Raw genomic sequence first — 14,692 nt, 5'->3', positions numbered from 1 at the left:
GTCAATTTTTTTTAAAATAAGTCCTTTATTTTAACACTAAATGACATTTGAGGAGTTAATAAAGATGCAGTCCCTAAATTATTATTTATTTTTTAATTAATTTTTCCCAAAACTTTTGACGTGGGCTTCGCCATATTTTTGTATGCCAGCCAGGTACAGCATCCAGCTTCTATGAACGCGCCATTTTCCGGGGTGGCTGCGCACTGCAATTTTCAGCGGGGGGAGGGGGGGGGGGCAGAAAGCTTGGGCCTCCCTGCGCTGCAGATTCCATCCCCCAGCTGCCTAGTTGTACCTGGCTGGACACAAAAATAGGGAGAAGCTTCACGTATTTTTTTTTTTTAATTATTTCATGAAATTCATGAAATAATTAAGAAAAAAAGGGCTTCCCTATATTGTTGTGTCCAACCAGGTACAAATAGGCAGCTGGTGGTTGGGGGCAGCCCGTTCCTGCCTGCTGTACCTGGCTGGACACAAATATAGTGCGAAGCCCCACGTCAATTTTTTTTAAATCATTTCAGGAAATTCATGAAATAATTTAAAAAAATTGATGTGGGGCTTCGCCCTATATTTGTGTCCAGTCAGGTACAGCAGGCAGGAACGGGCTGCCCCCAACCACCAGCAGCCTATTTGTACCTAGCCGGACACAACAATATAGGGAAGCCCTTTTTTTCTGAATTATTCCATGAATTTCATGAATTTAAAAAAAAAAAAACGTGGAGCTTCGCCCTATTTTTGTGTCCAGCCAGGTACAACTAGGCAGCTGGGGGCTGGAATCTGCAGCGCAGGGAGGCCCAAGCTTTCTGGGCCCCACCCGCTGCAAATTGCAGTCCGCAGCCGCCCCGGAAAATGGCGCGTTCATAGAAGCGCCATCTTCTGGCGCTGTACCCAACTCATCCAGGGCCCTGATGCGGTGGCTCACTGGGTAATAAAGGGGTTAAGGCCAGCTTGGCATTATCAGCTGGCCCTAAGCCCGAAATTCATGGGGTCACGCCAATATTAGACATGACCACCATGAATTTCTAGTAAAGTATTTAAAAAAAACACAAACACCCAGAAAAAAGTCCTTTAATTGAAATAAACACACAATTCTTTATTGTTCTAAATTAAACCATACTTACCATCACGCCCATTCCAGCTGAAGCCAACGATCTCCTGCAATAAAAGAAAAATAATAAAGCAACCTCATCCTTACCTTTCCATGGCTCCCACGACGGCTCCAGCTCTGCTACATCGAGATGACAGGCTGGACCGCAGCAGAACGCTGCCATCCAGCCTGTCATCCCGCAGACACTGAGAAGCGCAGGCATACTTCCACTCCTCAGTGTCTGGCTGTGACGGCATCCAGATGAGCCGACAATGAACTCGGCTCACCTCATGTACGTCACTGACAGCGTGGGAGAATTCTCCTGCACTCAGCGCTTCAGCGTGAGAATTTTCCCACGCTGTCAGTGACGTGCATGAGGTGAGGTCATGTCCCATGAACTCGGCGCACCTCATGCACGTCACTGACAGCGTGGGAGAATTCTCACGCTGAAGCGCTGAGTGCAGGAGAATTTTCCCACGCTGTCAGTGACGTGCATGAGGTGAGCTGAGTTCATTGGACATGACCTCGGCTCATCTGGATGACGTCACAGAAAGACACTGAGGAGCGCAAGCATGCCTGCGCTTCTCAGTGTCCGCGGGATGACAGGCTGGATGGCAGCGTTCTGCTGCGGTCCAGCCTGTCATCTCGATGTAGCAGAGCTGAAGCTGTCCTGGGAACCATGGAAAGGTAAGGATGAGGTTGCTTTATTATTTTACTTTTATTGCAGGAGATCGTTGGCTTCAGCTGGAATGGGTGTGGCGGTAAGTATGGTTTAATTTAGAACAATAAAGAATTGTGTCTTTATTTCAATTAAAGGACTTTTTTCTGGGTGTTTGTGTTTTTTTTAAATACTTTACTAGAAATTCATGGCGGTCATGTCTAATATTGGCGTGACCCCATGAATTTCGGGCTTAGGGCCAGCTGATAATGCCAAGCTGGCCTTAACCCCTTTATTACCCAGTGAGCCACCGCACCAGGGCCCTGGATGAGTTGGGTACAGCGCCAGAAGATGGCGCTTCTATGAACGCGCCATTTTCCGGGGCGGCTGCGGACTGCAATTTGCAGCGGGTGGGACCCAGAAAGCTTGGGTCTCCCTGCGCTGCAGATTCCAGCCCCCAGCTGCCTAGTTGTACCTGGCTGGACACAAAAATAGGGCGAAGCGCCACACATTTTTTTTTTTAATTATTTCATGAAATTCATGGAATAATTAAGAAAAAAAGGGCTTCCCTATATTGTTGTGTCCGGCTAGGTACAAATAGGCAGCTGGTGGTTGGGGGCAGCCCGTTCCTGCCTGCTGTACCTGGCTGGACACAATTATAGGGCGAAGCCCCACATAATTTTTTTTTAATTATTTCATGAATTTCCTGAAATAATTAAAAAAAAATTGACGTGGGGCTTCACACTATATTTGTGTCCAGCCAGGTACAGCAGGCAGGAACGGGCTGCCCCCAACCACCAGCTGCCTATTTGTACCTAGCCGGACACAACAATATAGGGAAGCCCTTTTTTTCTTAATTATTCCATGAATTTCATGAAATAATTAAAAAAAAAAAAACGTGGAGCTTCTCCCTATTTTTGTGTCCAGCCAGGTACAACTAGGCAGCTGGGGGATGGAATCTGCAGCGCAGGGAGGCCCAAGCTTTTTGCCCTCCCCCCCCCCGCTGAAAATTGCAGTCCGCGGCCGCCCCGGAAAATGGCGCGTTCATAGAAGCTGGATGCTGTACCTGGCTGGCATACAAAAATATGGCGAAGCCCACGTCAAAAGTTTTGGGAAAAATTTATTAAAAAATAAATAATAATTTAGGGACTGCATCTTTATTAAGTCCTCAAATGTCATTTAGTGTTAAAATAAAGGATTTATTTAAAAAAAAAATGGCGTGGGATCCCCCATAATTTTAGTCTCTAGCGGAGGTTAAGCAGACGGCTGGGGCAGATGTTTGAAGCCTGGGAAGGGGGTAAAACCCACGGAGCTTCCCAGGCTACTAATATCAGCCCCCAGCTGAATACCTAGCCTTTACTAGCTATTAAAATGGGGGACCCCCCAAAAAAAAATGACGTGGGGTCCCCTCTATTTTAATAGCTAGCAAAGGCTAGGCAGACAGCTGGGGGCTGATATTAATAGCTCAGGAAGGGTGCCATGAATATTGGCCCCCTCCCAGGCTAGAAACACCAGCCGTCAGCCGCCCCAGAAATGGCGCATCCATAGGATGCGCCAATTCTGGCACTTAGCCTCGCTCTTCCACGCTGCCCTGGTGCGGTGGCAGGGGGTAATAGTGGTGGGGTTCATGTCAGCGCCAGCTGCCATGAAGCCCAGGTTAGTAATGATGGCCGTCTATATGACACCCCCATTACTAACCTACAAAGTGTTAAAAAGAAAAAACACACTACACCCAGAAAAAAATAATTTATTTGAAATAAAACACCATTTTATTTAATTCTTAGTTTACTAAAAAAAAAATAGTTACCTGTCCACGTTCCTGCGCTGATCTCCCATGCACAGCTGTCACATCTGGAGATGGTGACAGCTGTGCATGGCTGCTGTAAGCTCACGCTGCCGGGAACACGTCCGCTCCCGGCAGCGGGAGCCACTGACTGAGGTCACCGGAGTGCATTCAGGCAGCGCAGCTCCGGAGACCTCCTTTACGGCAGTGCTGTACCGTGGGAATTTCTCACGATACAGCAGTGCCGTAAAGGAGCTAACCGGAGCAGCGCTGCCTGAACTCTGGTGAACCCTTACGGCCCCGTCATTCTAGCGGCGGCAGCGGTTCAGAGCGGTCACATTCTATGTGGCTGCTCTGAACTGGAGATCTTCGTGGGACACTCGTGGACTACTACGGAGGGGTAAGGATAAGGTTGTGGTTTATTATTTTATATTTTATTACAGGAGATCGATGGCTTCGGGGAATTAGGTGTCTTGGTGAGTATAGGTGTAGTTTTTTATTTTTTACTTTATTTTAGGTGGCGATCGGCGGGGACAGGTAATGTATGAACTAATTTCTTTTAGGTAACCACTGGCCACCAATGACATGTATTTAACATTTATTGGGGACACAGTAGGGCAATTTAAATAGCAGGATCAGGCTGATGGGAACTACTGCTCCCATCGAGCTGATCCTGCTGGCAGGAGTGGACGGGGGACAGACATAGGCCGATGGGAGTAGTAGTGTCACATCGGCCTATGTCTGCCCGCACACACACACCCGCACACACACACCCGCACACACACCCCGCACACACACACCCCGCACACACACACACACCCCGCACACACACACACACCCGCACACACACACCCCGCACACACACCCGCACACACACACACCCGCACACACACCCCGCACACACTAATCATGACGGGTCCGGGAGGTGAGGCTGACCTGTGCGGCCGTGGGAAAGTTGATGTGAGTTCATGCAGTGAAGCATGAACTCACATGAACCCTCTGAGGGCACCGCGGCTACTTCAAATGAACAGCTGATCGGCATCACCTGATACCTCAGCTGTTCATTTGAAATAACCGGCGGGAAAGCGCAGCACAGAACGGGAAAGCCGGCGGTGAAGTCTTTTCACTGCCGGCTTCCCCGCCCGGGTCCTTCGCTCCTTGGTGCTGCGCTCCCCGCCCGGTCCTAATTTACGATCGGGATGGGAGGTGGCGAGGGGAGCGGAGGATCGGGGTGGGAGGCTGCGGGGAAGCAGTATGGGGCTGCGTGATTGTTTAAAAGCCGGCGGCTTTTTACCGCGCGCCGGCTTTTAAACAATCAGGAGAATTCTCCCACGCTGGGATGGCATTCTGATGACAAGCTGGATCGCAGCTGAGCGCTGCCATCCAGCTTGTCATCCTTCAGAGACACTGCAGAGCGCAGGCATTATGGGAACTTCCGATTCCGGTATTCGATATTATAAAAGTATCGGAATTAAGTATCGGAATTCCGATACAGTGAATATCGGCCGATACCCGATATTTCAGTATCGGAATGCTCAACACTACTCACAAGTTGGTTAATTTGAGACTCTCACCTACTTCTCAAACCAAGAGGAAAGGTAATGATGCTTTATACATTAGGTGTAATGTTACTTTTCTGTTTAACATCAATGCAGTAAAGTTATTGTTAAAATCAGTTTATGAAAAACATAATACGGCCGCATACATAATCACTGTTTATCACTAGTATGCCTAAATTATATTAATTTGTTGGCTATTGTTGAGATTACTTCTCTTGTTAGAACTATGTCAAAAACACAACGGTCCAAGAAAAAGACAGATAAATATAATTTTTTTTTACAGATCAAAGATAAACTGTGTAAAAATACCAGATAAAAAAAAAAGCATAGAGAAGAGACCAAGATGACAAATTACTACCAGCTTCAACGACTTTTTTCTTTTCACATGATGACAAATTAGTCACACAACCAAAAAGAGCCCTTTTTAAGAAGGCAATGACCCCCCAGTACCCGTGTCAGTCAACAAAAGTAAACAAACAATGAACAAAAATGAAAATGCTACATCTGCCATAAGCTTTTACGATGAATATGCAGAGAATAATGATATTCAAGGAAGTCTATCAAAGAGTAACATCTAACAAAAACAGTAGAAATCAATAGAGATTAGATGAAACATACAACGTCAATAAAGCACAGAACAATACAATCGTTCTAGAAGAAATACATGAATCCCTAAAATATAGATAGAACACTGGAATTCACTAGGGGCATTGAATTAATTATAAAGAACAGAATGATTCTTGTATATGAATAATGTATATTTGTAATCACGGTAATCATTGCATTGGTGCCCTTCTTTTCTTACTTGTGACTTTGTATATTTCTGCTGTTTGGAGTACAAATAATTCTGTTCTATATAATTAATTAAATGCGAATACTAATCTCCAGTAATCTACCTTTGTTTTAGGGATCCATGTATTTCTTATATACTGTGCTTTATTGACATTATGCTGATATAATCTCTATTGATTTACACTGTTTTTGTTAGGTGTTACTCAATGATAGACTTCCTTGAATAGAATTTTCTCTGGGTATCCATCGTAATAGATTATGGCAAATCTAGTATTTTCATCTTTGATAATTGACATCAGCACTGTGGGGCCTTTGCCTTGTTAGTGGTGGAATCTTTTGGCATGTGACACTTTTTTCATCTTGTCATCTCCCCCATGTGTTATTTTTTTTTATATTGTTATACCATTGAGCTTACCATTTTACCAGTTATATCTTTCTAAACAGAACTGTAATAAATGAATTCTTTTGATATGTCCTAAACATTCTAACTAACCACGTGGCATCACAGCTAGTTTTGATGTTTATGACAGACCAATTTTTTTCACTTTTTAATTGTGGCATTTCAGGAGCCATAACTTCTTTTATTTTTTTTGTGGTTAGTTTTTTTTTTTTTTGAAGAGTTGTAGTTGTTTGTTGCTGTTTTGAGGTTATATATAACTTCTTAATAACTTTTGTAACTTTTATTGGAAGGAATATAAACAAAACAACAAGTAAACCTCTGGTTTTGTTTTTGCGTTTTAAATGTTATGCTTTATACCATGCTGCAAATATAAAGTGTTAACCTTATTCTATGGGTCAGCGTCATTAAGGCATTACCACATTTCTATGTTTTGATTTATTTTTTATTACTTTTGTACTTTTTAAAAAATATCCCATGTTTAGATTGTCAAATAAGAGCCTTAAGTTTCATCATTTTCATAGTAGCAATTATTTTTTGCTTGACAAGCTGTATTTTTATTAGTACTATTTTGGGGGTACATATGACTTTTTGATCACTTTTTATTACACTCTTTTTGATGGAAAAAGAACATAAAGAGCAATTCTCTATATATTTTTTACACACCATTCACTATTATGTATAATTATCATGTTATGTTTATTCTGCGGGTCGGTTCAATCATAACAATACCAAATTTACATAGGTTTTTTTTATGTTTTGCTACTTTTTCACAAGAAATTACTTTATTTTTTTATTATGAAATTCTAATATTCTAGTACTTAGAATTTTCCTATTTTTATGGAGACAAAATTCTATGAGACCTTGTCTTTTGTCGCACAAGCTGTATATCTTTTACGGGTGCAATTTTTGGATACATAAAACTATTTGATCACTTTTTTTTTTTTTATAGTAGGGATGAACAAAAACATTGAATCCGATACTATTTTTAAATTTTATTTTTTTACAGAGTTCCCCATGCAGTATATCAGTATAATTGAAATGGTAACTTTATTCTGTGGGACTTTATGTTTTTTATGTTTTACTACTTTTTCTAAAAAAAAAAATCAAGTTAAAAAAAATGCTTTTTTGTTGTCATATTATAAGAGCCTTCACTTTTTCATTTTCAGTTTACAGATTTTTTTTCTTTGTTACTATAATGTTTATTAGTTCCATAAGCACTTGAACAAGCGATCCTGTGATCGCATTGATAATACACTGTACAATTTTTATTGTACAATACATTATCATTGTTTGACTGACGGTCTATCAAGCCCTGTTTCCAGTGGGATCTGATGGGCTGAAGCATATGGCAGACACAGAAGCCATTATTAAGCCTCCAGTGGCCATAGCAATCATTTGGCACCCTGCGATTCTGCTGCAGGGATGCTGATGAGCTGACAAAGGGAGTGATCACCCTTTGTCTAACTCTTCACATGCTGCTGTCACTACTGACATTAGCATCTGACAGGTTTAAAGTGCTGGGATCAGGCTTAGGTCTAGTCCCAGCACATGCAGCAGCAGCCAAACACGAGTCATGCTGTGGATGGCTAACGCACATCTCCTGTGCCTGTACCATGAGAGGTAACTGTGTCTAACTATATTGCATAAATATACAGAACTGTATGTAACTGTAATACGGGAAAACACCTGCAATCTGGACTTACAATTACAGGGATTTATCTGTCTTATCCCTCTATTCTTGCTCTCTGACTGGGTGTGCAACTATTTTCCTGGGCTGTTGTGTTTTTCATATAGTTGTATTGAGTAAGAGGACAATTAAAGAGAAGAGTTATCTTCCAGGCAGCGTCCTCCCCATAGCCTGGAAGAGGTAATTTATAAAGTGATAAAAGAGGATTTCTCAACAACAAGACATCTGATATGAGACATTCAAGTAGGACTTTTTTCAGCAGTCTATAACCTGTATGCCCTATCTATAGATAAGTCAAATGTGGTGACAGATTCCCTTTAATAATTTAATTAGGAGTCACTTTTTGTAGGTGCCTCTCTTTTTAGGATTCAGTTGCATTAGAGGAATATGTCCAGATAAAACACCCATGTATTCACATTAAAGGATAATTTTACATTTAAGTAAATGCATTATTGAGTGTGGAATAGTATGTGCACCCTTACCACCACCAACAGAATTCGTTTTAGTGATCCACATTTTGCTCCTCCTTCACAGAAGTCTGTGTTTAAGGCTATGTGCCCACGATGCAGAAATGAAGCAGAAAATTTCTGCAGCATTTCTGTATCTCCCTGGCAGAAAAAACGCATGCAGATTGTGCATGCGTTTTTCCTGCAGAATACATGCGGATCCACATGCGGATTCACATGCGTTTCCGCATGCAGATTGACAAGCGCTTTCCAGGTGATAGCATCACTTGGAAAGTGCTTGACAACTAGGTCACACTGTATAAATCCATGCAAACAGCATGGATTTATACAGTGTGAACCGTAAAAATTAAAACAAATCAAGCTATACTCACCCCCGAGGCCCCGGCGTGGCTGCAGCGCTGCTTCCTGGCTCGTTCCCGGCTGCCGGCATATCGCGAGACAGAGCGGTGAAGGGCCTGCGGTCACATGACTGTGAAGTCACCGCAGGTCCTCAAGCGATGCCGGCATTCAGAGAGAAGCCGCCGGACAGGTGAATATAACTTTATTTGTTATTTTATTCTTTTTTTACAGGTACAATGGTACCCAGGTCTGGATGAGAGTCTCCTCTCCTCCAGAACTAGGTACCATCCGCACATAGAGACGCATAGAAGCCGATTGTACAAATGTACAGTCACGGTTTGTATACGTTTCAATGCAAGTCAATGGCGGGAGTTCCGCTGTGCTTCCGCAAAATTAAATGACATGCTGCGGATTTTTGTACGCAGCATAAGCGCTGCGGAAAAATCCGCAGCATGTGCATAGAACATGCAGAATCCCCTTGGGGACCATGGGGTGCGGATTACCTAGCGTTTCACAAGCGTTTCCGCTGCGGAAATTCCGCAGCATAAACGCTTGAAAAACGCTACGTGGGCACCCAGCCTAACTTTCAATTAAATACATATTTCTGTGTCTTGTAAACAATAGGCATGCAATAAGGATGTGCTCCCAAATAGTATAATGTGTAAATAGGCTATATATACAGAAAATAAAAATAATGAAAACACACGCAGTCATATGTAAAAGAGAAAAAAATGGCAAACAATATCACCTAAAACCTGGGTCTTACAGACTCAAAAAATCCCAATTGGACGATATCCTTATTTATCATTAATCACACAGCGTCAGAACCAATACTTGTTCCGACTCACATGATACTCACATACAGTACATAATAAAATTCACAGTTACATTATTGAGTAAACTCCACGTCAAAGTTTAACACGATACAATTACTGTACATAGGATTGAACACAGTGGCTAAACAGAGTCAACTAGCACAAAACTACTCCAATCTTCACATTTGATTTCATTTTCCAACTAGTAGATTTCTCATATATAATTATAACATTTGTGTTTTTGAGTTTTTTCTTTCCAATGTAAGACTCCATACTTCTTCTGGAAACCTTTGCCTTGTCTTCATTTCAGTCTTATTTTGATTCCAGAGAAGACCAAACTACCGGAAAAATAATAGATAGGAACCACCTATCAAGAAACTACCAAAAGACTGGCATGCTTATTTTTTTTTATAAAACCAGCTTACTGTACTATATGATGATCACTCCAGCATCAATAAAAGGAAAAACTTTAAAGTAGTTGGTTTTGTACCACAGTATTAGGGGATATTTATCAAAATCAGTGCAAAGAAATGGTAGGGGTTACCCATAGTAAATAATCAGATTTCAGTTCTCAAAGGTCCTTTGGAAAATCAAAACATCACTCTGGTTGCTATGAGAAGCTCTTCCATTGTTACTTTTTTTTCTAAATCATAGATTTTATGTTTGATAATGTGAAAAATGCTCTCCTTTTAATCATAAAACATTTAGATAGACAAATCACTTATTAATATTATACACCGCTCTCCTACCTTAAGAGGATTTGTGCCTGTGCAATTTTTCCAAGTGAAAATTGGTATGAAATTTGTAAATTTTTCAATGAACTATTAGCCAATAAGATTACAGCATAAAAGATCTGTAATCATAAAGTTGTTGGAACAACTGCCATAATATGCATCCCATCATCTTGACAGAATGCTTGTAAAGAAAGCCCATACCTTAAAGTAGCAGTCCAGTAGTTTTTTTCAATTCAATATGTGACCTGTCCCCAAATATATATAATTAAGGTAGTATTACCCTATGCAGTTACTTCTTTCTATTTTAATCCCTTACTGACATCCGACTAACATGTATGGCGCAATTTGAGAGCGGGTGTATGAAGAATCAGGATGAGCCCGACCCATACCCAGCAGATAATGGCTGTGGCACATAGCCAGGACCTGCCTCTAACAGATGTGGGTGGAGTGGAGTAGAGCTTGCAAGTGTTAACCTGTTAATTGCAGCCATCAACCTTTGACAGTGGTATTAACAGTGGTATTACATTCCCTAAAATAATGGCAGAATTGCATTTTTATCACAATTTCACCTTACTTGGAATTTATTTCCTGTTTTCTAGGACACTATGTGGTAAAATGAATGGTGTCATTCAAAAGTACAACTTGTAAAAAGAAGCCCCCATAGGTCTATGTGGACAGAAAAAAAATGTTATGGCTCTTGGAAGAATGAGAGGAAAAAATGAAAATGCAAAAATGGAATTTGGCCATGTTGGGAAGAGGTTAAAATTCATAAAATATTTCTCTTCAGTTAGGTCACGTGATCTCATGATGACTACTTGGGAATTACATGCCTTTTTGTTCTCTGAATGGAGTCATCATCTAGTCAACAGGACTACTTGTATAATGAAACTTCATAGAATGTATCACACTCTCTCCACAGGAAGAGGAGGAAACATCTATCACAGTAATTGATAATGATCACACAGCTCCTAACACAGTAATAATGAAGATGAAGAAGTTGACAGTTCAGTCTCCCTGACTATTTACTCATAATCTATTACAATGTTTTGAGGAGTATAGATGAAGGATAATGACAGTGTTACCACAGTAGGCAGAGATAGTATTGGCTCCAACTGCCCATGTGATGCTGTGCTAATGTATTATGAGATTTATACCAGAGCATGGAGGAGTAAAAAGCAGTGCGAATTCAGGAATCATAGTGGAGATTGAAAAAAAGAAAGGTAAGGCTGACCTGCAGGATGATAAGTATACATATATATGTATATATATATATATATATATATATATATATATATATATATATATGGAAAAATTGCTGGACTGCCTCTTTAAGAAAGTATAGAGGTTTATGATGATCACATGACATGGAGTTGAACTGCCATGTATATGACTATATTGTAGTCCATCTAATGGGATGCAAGGTTATCATAGGATGTTTAAACTATATAATAAAAGTAATTCAAAACTGTTGAACCAACTTCAGTGCAACTCTTGAAAAAAATCTATGACTTTCAACCTACCCATATTTGTTCACCATTTATTTCAGTGTCCTAAATTTTCTCATTAATTTTGGATAAGCTTTTTTTGCAGGCAGAAAAGCTTTGTGTTAATGTCAATTAAGTATCTGCATATCATATTTTTACTGTGTTAATTATTTAAAAGCATATGACTTCGCAACTTAGCATATTGTACGACATATGCATATTGAAATAGTATTACTAAGTATGTTAATGCACAAATATAATGTAGCTAGAAACAATAGCCAAGGTCAAATTGTCTACAATTCAGATGAATAGGAATCTGTTGTTAGATCTATTGTTAGTGCTTTCTTCTCTTGAAATAGAAATTAGTCATGTAAATGCAATGATGATGCAATGTTTTTTTTGAAGACTGTTTTTAGCAATATGACTCTTACTTAGTCGAACATGAACTGTATAGATATGTGGAATGATTAAAGTTTTTGACCAAGAACCCCACAGTATGTGTAAAATGACCCAAGCTATATGATCTGAATTTACATTGAACATCATTTTTTGCTCTTTTGAAGAACAGTAACATAATATGATCTAATATTTTCAATAGTTTTGGTTGTACATACAAGTATTATCAGAAATGAGCACCATTTTACTGTGTCATTGAATGATAAATCATATTATGGACAATCGCTTGCCTCATAGAAATATGGGCAAGTCTTCAAGTAAATGTGCATGTGATTGAACAAAAATGCAGGGAACCTTGGCAGTTGTATGTCTGCCACATTGAGTAAATTATATCATTACACCTTTAAAAACAATGGAATGTATCCAATTATCTTTATATTGTAATCCTACTAACATGTGGGAATGCATATCTAATATAGTTGCATTGTATTATGTTTCAAACATAAATATAGAAATTATTCACCAAATGAACCTACAAGACATTTTCTTTTGTTTAGCCTTATATCACGGGGAAATATTTTGGATTAACTGGGTTGCAGATAAAAATATTCTATTCTATTCTATGATTATAAAAAATAAATAAAAAAAGAATGGGAAAAAATGGGAAAATAATTCATAGTCATCCTTATAGATCCTTACAGCTCCGTTTCTCATACTTATCTAGTCTATACTTGTCTTTGCTTCCTGATCCCACCTTGACAAATTGGAAATGGCTCAGTTTCAGACAGAGAAAGATCACCGCTGTTGCCACTGCTTGGCTGAGTAGACATTTTCTTCCATATCTAGTGTGTCTAGACTTGACCAAGAGGCAAAGACCAGCAGGGTTGGACTGAGAACTGTAGAGTGAATGTATGTCTTGATTCTTTTCTTACTTTTTACACCAGTCTAAGCTCTTTTCTCAATATTTTTATAGGCTGGAGAACTCTTTTAACAAATGCATTCTTAAATTTACCTTGAGAACCAGGAGGCCCAGGATCTCCAGGTGGTCCTGGAAGTCCATCATTTCCAGGAGGGCCTGGTTTTCCTTGAGCAGCAAGTAAAGCAGCTGGTGTTTTTAGTTGAGAGAGGAAATCACTCATTTTATCTGTAGGAAGTAAATATACAAGGTAAGTTCTCACATTAGCTAATCTTTAATAGACAAATCTTAAAACGCATTGGCTGTGAGAAAGGCTAACATTTCAAGTCACAGCTTGTTCGATCAATAAGGCAATCATTGCACATAGGTTTTTCTACAGTAAATATTTCCCTAGTCTACATCACGTGACTCATTTGTCAATCTAATGATTACGTTATATTAAATCAATGCACTGTACATATTTAAAGTATACACCATGAGAAGCTGCAGTGAAAATCGTCCAACATAAAAATTGCCGACTTCAATTTTCATGGACCACTAAAATTACTTCTTCTTTACCCTTTACAGATTTATACAAATTCAAAGAATATTTTATTTAAAAAGATTGCAATGCATGAAATAATACCTCTACCAAAACATGAATTTATTTCCATTCTGGTAAACAAGCAGCGTTGATGTAGACTGCCACTCAGCCTAATCTACAAGTCGAAGTAGATGAAAAATTGAAACATTGAGACATTCCACAGACAACCATTAATAACCTCACTGATACCATGCCAAGGCATATAAGTGCATGTACTTCTATGCTTGGCGGCCATAATTGATACTGCATATATCAAAATGTTTTGAAATATTGGTTTCCACTTTTTTAATATTTGCATATCATTGAAATAACTATCAATCCTGTAATTTCCTTAATTCCACTACTTTTCCTTTCTGGTGTTGCAGTTTTAATGCTGAGGAGTGTATTAGCCATAAAACTGTTCTCCAAAGATTCAGTCTTCACTAGTTTCATTAGAGATTAGAAGAGCAAGTACAAATAGGCAAAACAGAATTTAAATAATATTTCTAAAATATTTCTAGATTTTTCCACATAGACTAAGGGAAACGTGGATTAAAATTATTGTATAGAAGACATTAAGGGCTGCAAAGGTTGCAGTTGAAATCAGGCCCTACAGCCATCAAGAGGAGACAAAATGATTCTGCTGTCCCATGTAGCGAGACCAGTACTATAAATTGCATGTGAAAGTTGGGAGTCCCAAAACAAATTTTATTTTGGAACTCAGAAGCATCAAGTTATGTCTTTGAAGACATTAGGTTAAGTAAAATAATCCAAGGAAGATCTAACCTACAAAATCAAGAATTCTCTGAGGACAAGGTCAGGTAAGTATCCTTGTACTGTACATCACCCTTTAAAAAATAAAAATTGAATTGGAAAAAGAATAGGCCTGATTGTAGGCAAGAGCAAGATGAAGAACACAAATGTCCAAAGTATTCATACAGTCTTAAAAATTATAGTTCTCCAGCTAGGGCTTTATTGTTGTTGAACTCTTTTAGGAGGTAATAGTCTTTCTGACT

At 39.6% G+C, this 14,692-nt stretch overlaps 1 protein-coding gene across 2 annotated transcripts in view; it reads right to left on the bottom strand.

Moving 5' to 3' along the window:
- The window catches only part of COL19A1 (collagen type XIX alpha 1 chain), a 1,587,177-nt gene that overhangs the window by 58,830 nt on the left and 1,513,655 nt on the right, over nt 1-14,692 (bottom strand). Inside the window, exons 50-51 of one of the 2 annotated variants that reach the window (XM_073675503.1) lie at nt 13,211-13,342; nt 9,607-9,922 (exon numbers count right to left, since the gene is read on the bottom strand). In XM_073675503.1, coding sequence (XP_073531604.1) covers nt 9,897-9,922; nt 13,211-13,342 — 158 coding nt within the window. In that variant the 3' untranslated portion in view covers nt 9,607-9,896. Of the gene's footprint in view, nt 1-9,606; nt 9,923-13,210; nt 13,343-14,692 lie in introns of those variants that run through there. The other variant, XM_073675502.1, reaches the window with a different exon arrangement.

Source organism: Phyllobates terribilis, unplaced genomic scaffold, assembly GCF_046119375.1.
Source record: "Phyllobates terribilis strain yellow unplaced genomic scaffold, ASM4611937v1 Scaffold_3__8_contigs__length_932513732, whole genome shotgun sequence".
NCBI lineage: Eukaryota > Metazoa > Chordata > Amphibia > Anura > Dendrobatidae > Phyllobates > Phyllobates terribilis.
Note: the sequence above shows the minus strand (reverse complement) of the source record. Positions and strands in the feature narration are given on the sequence as shown.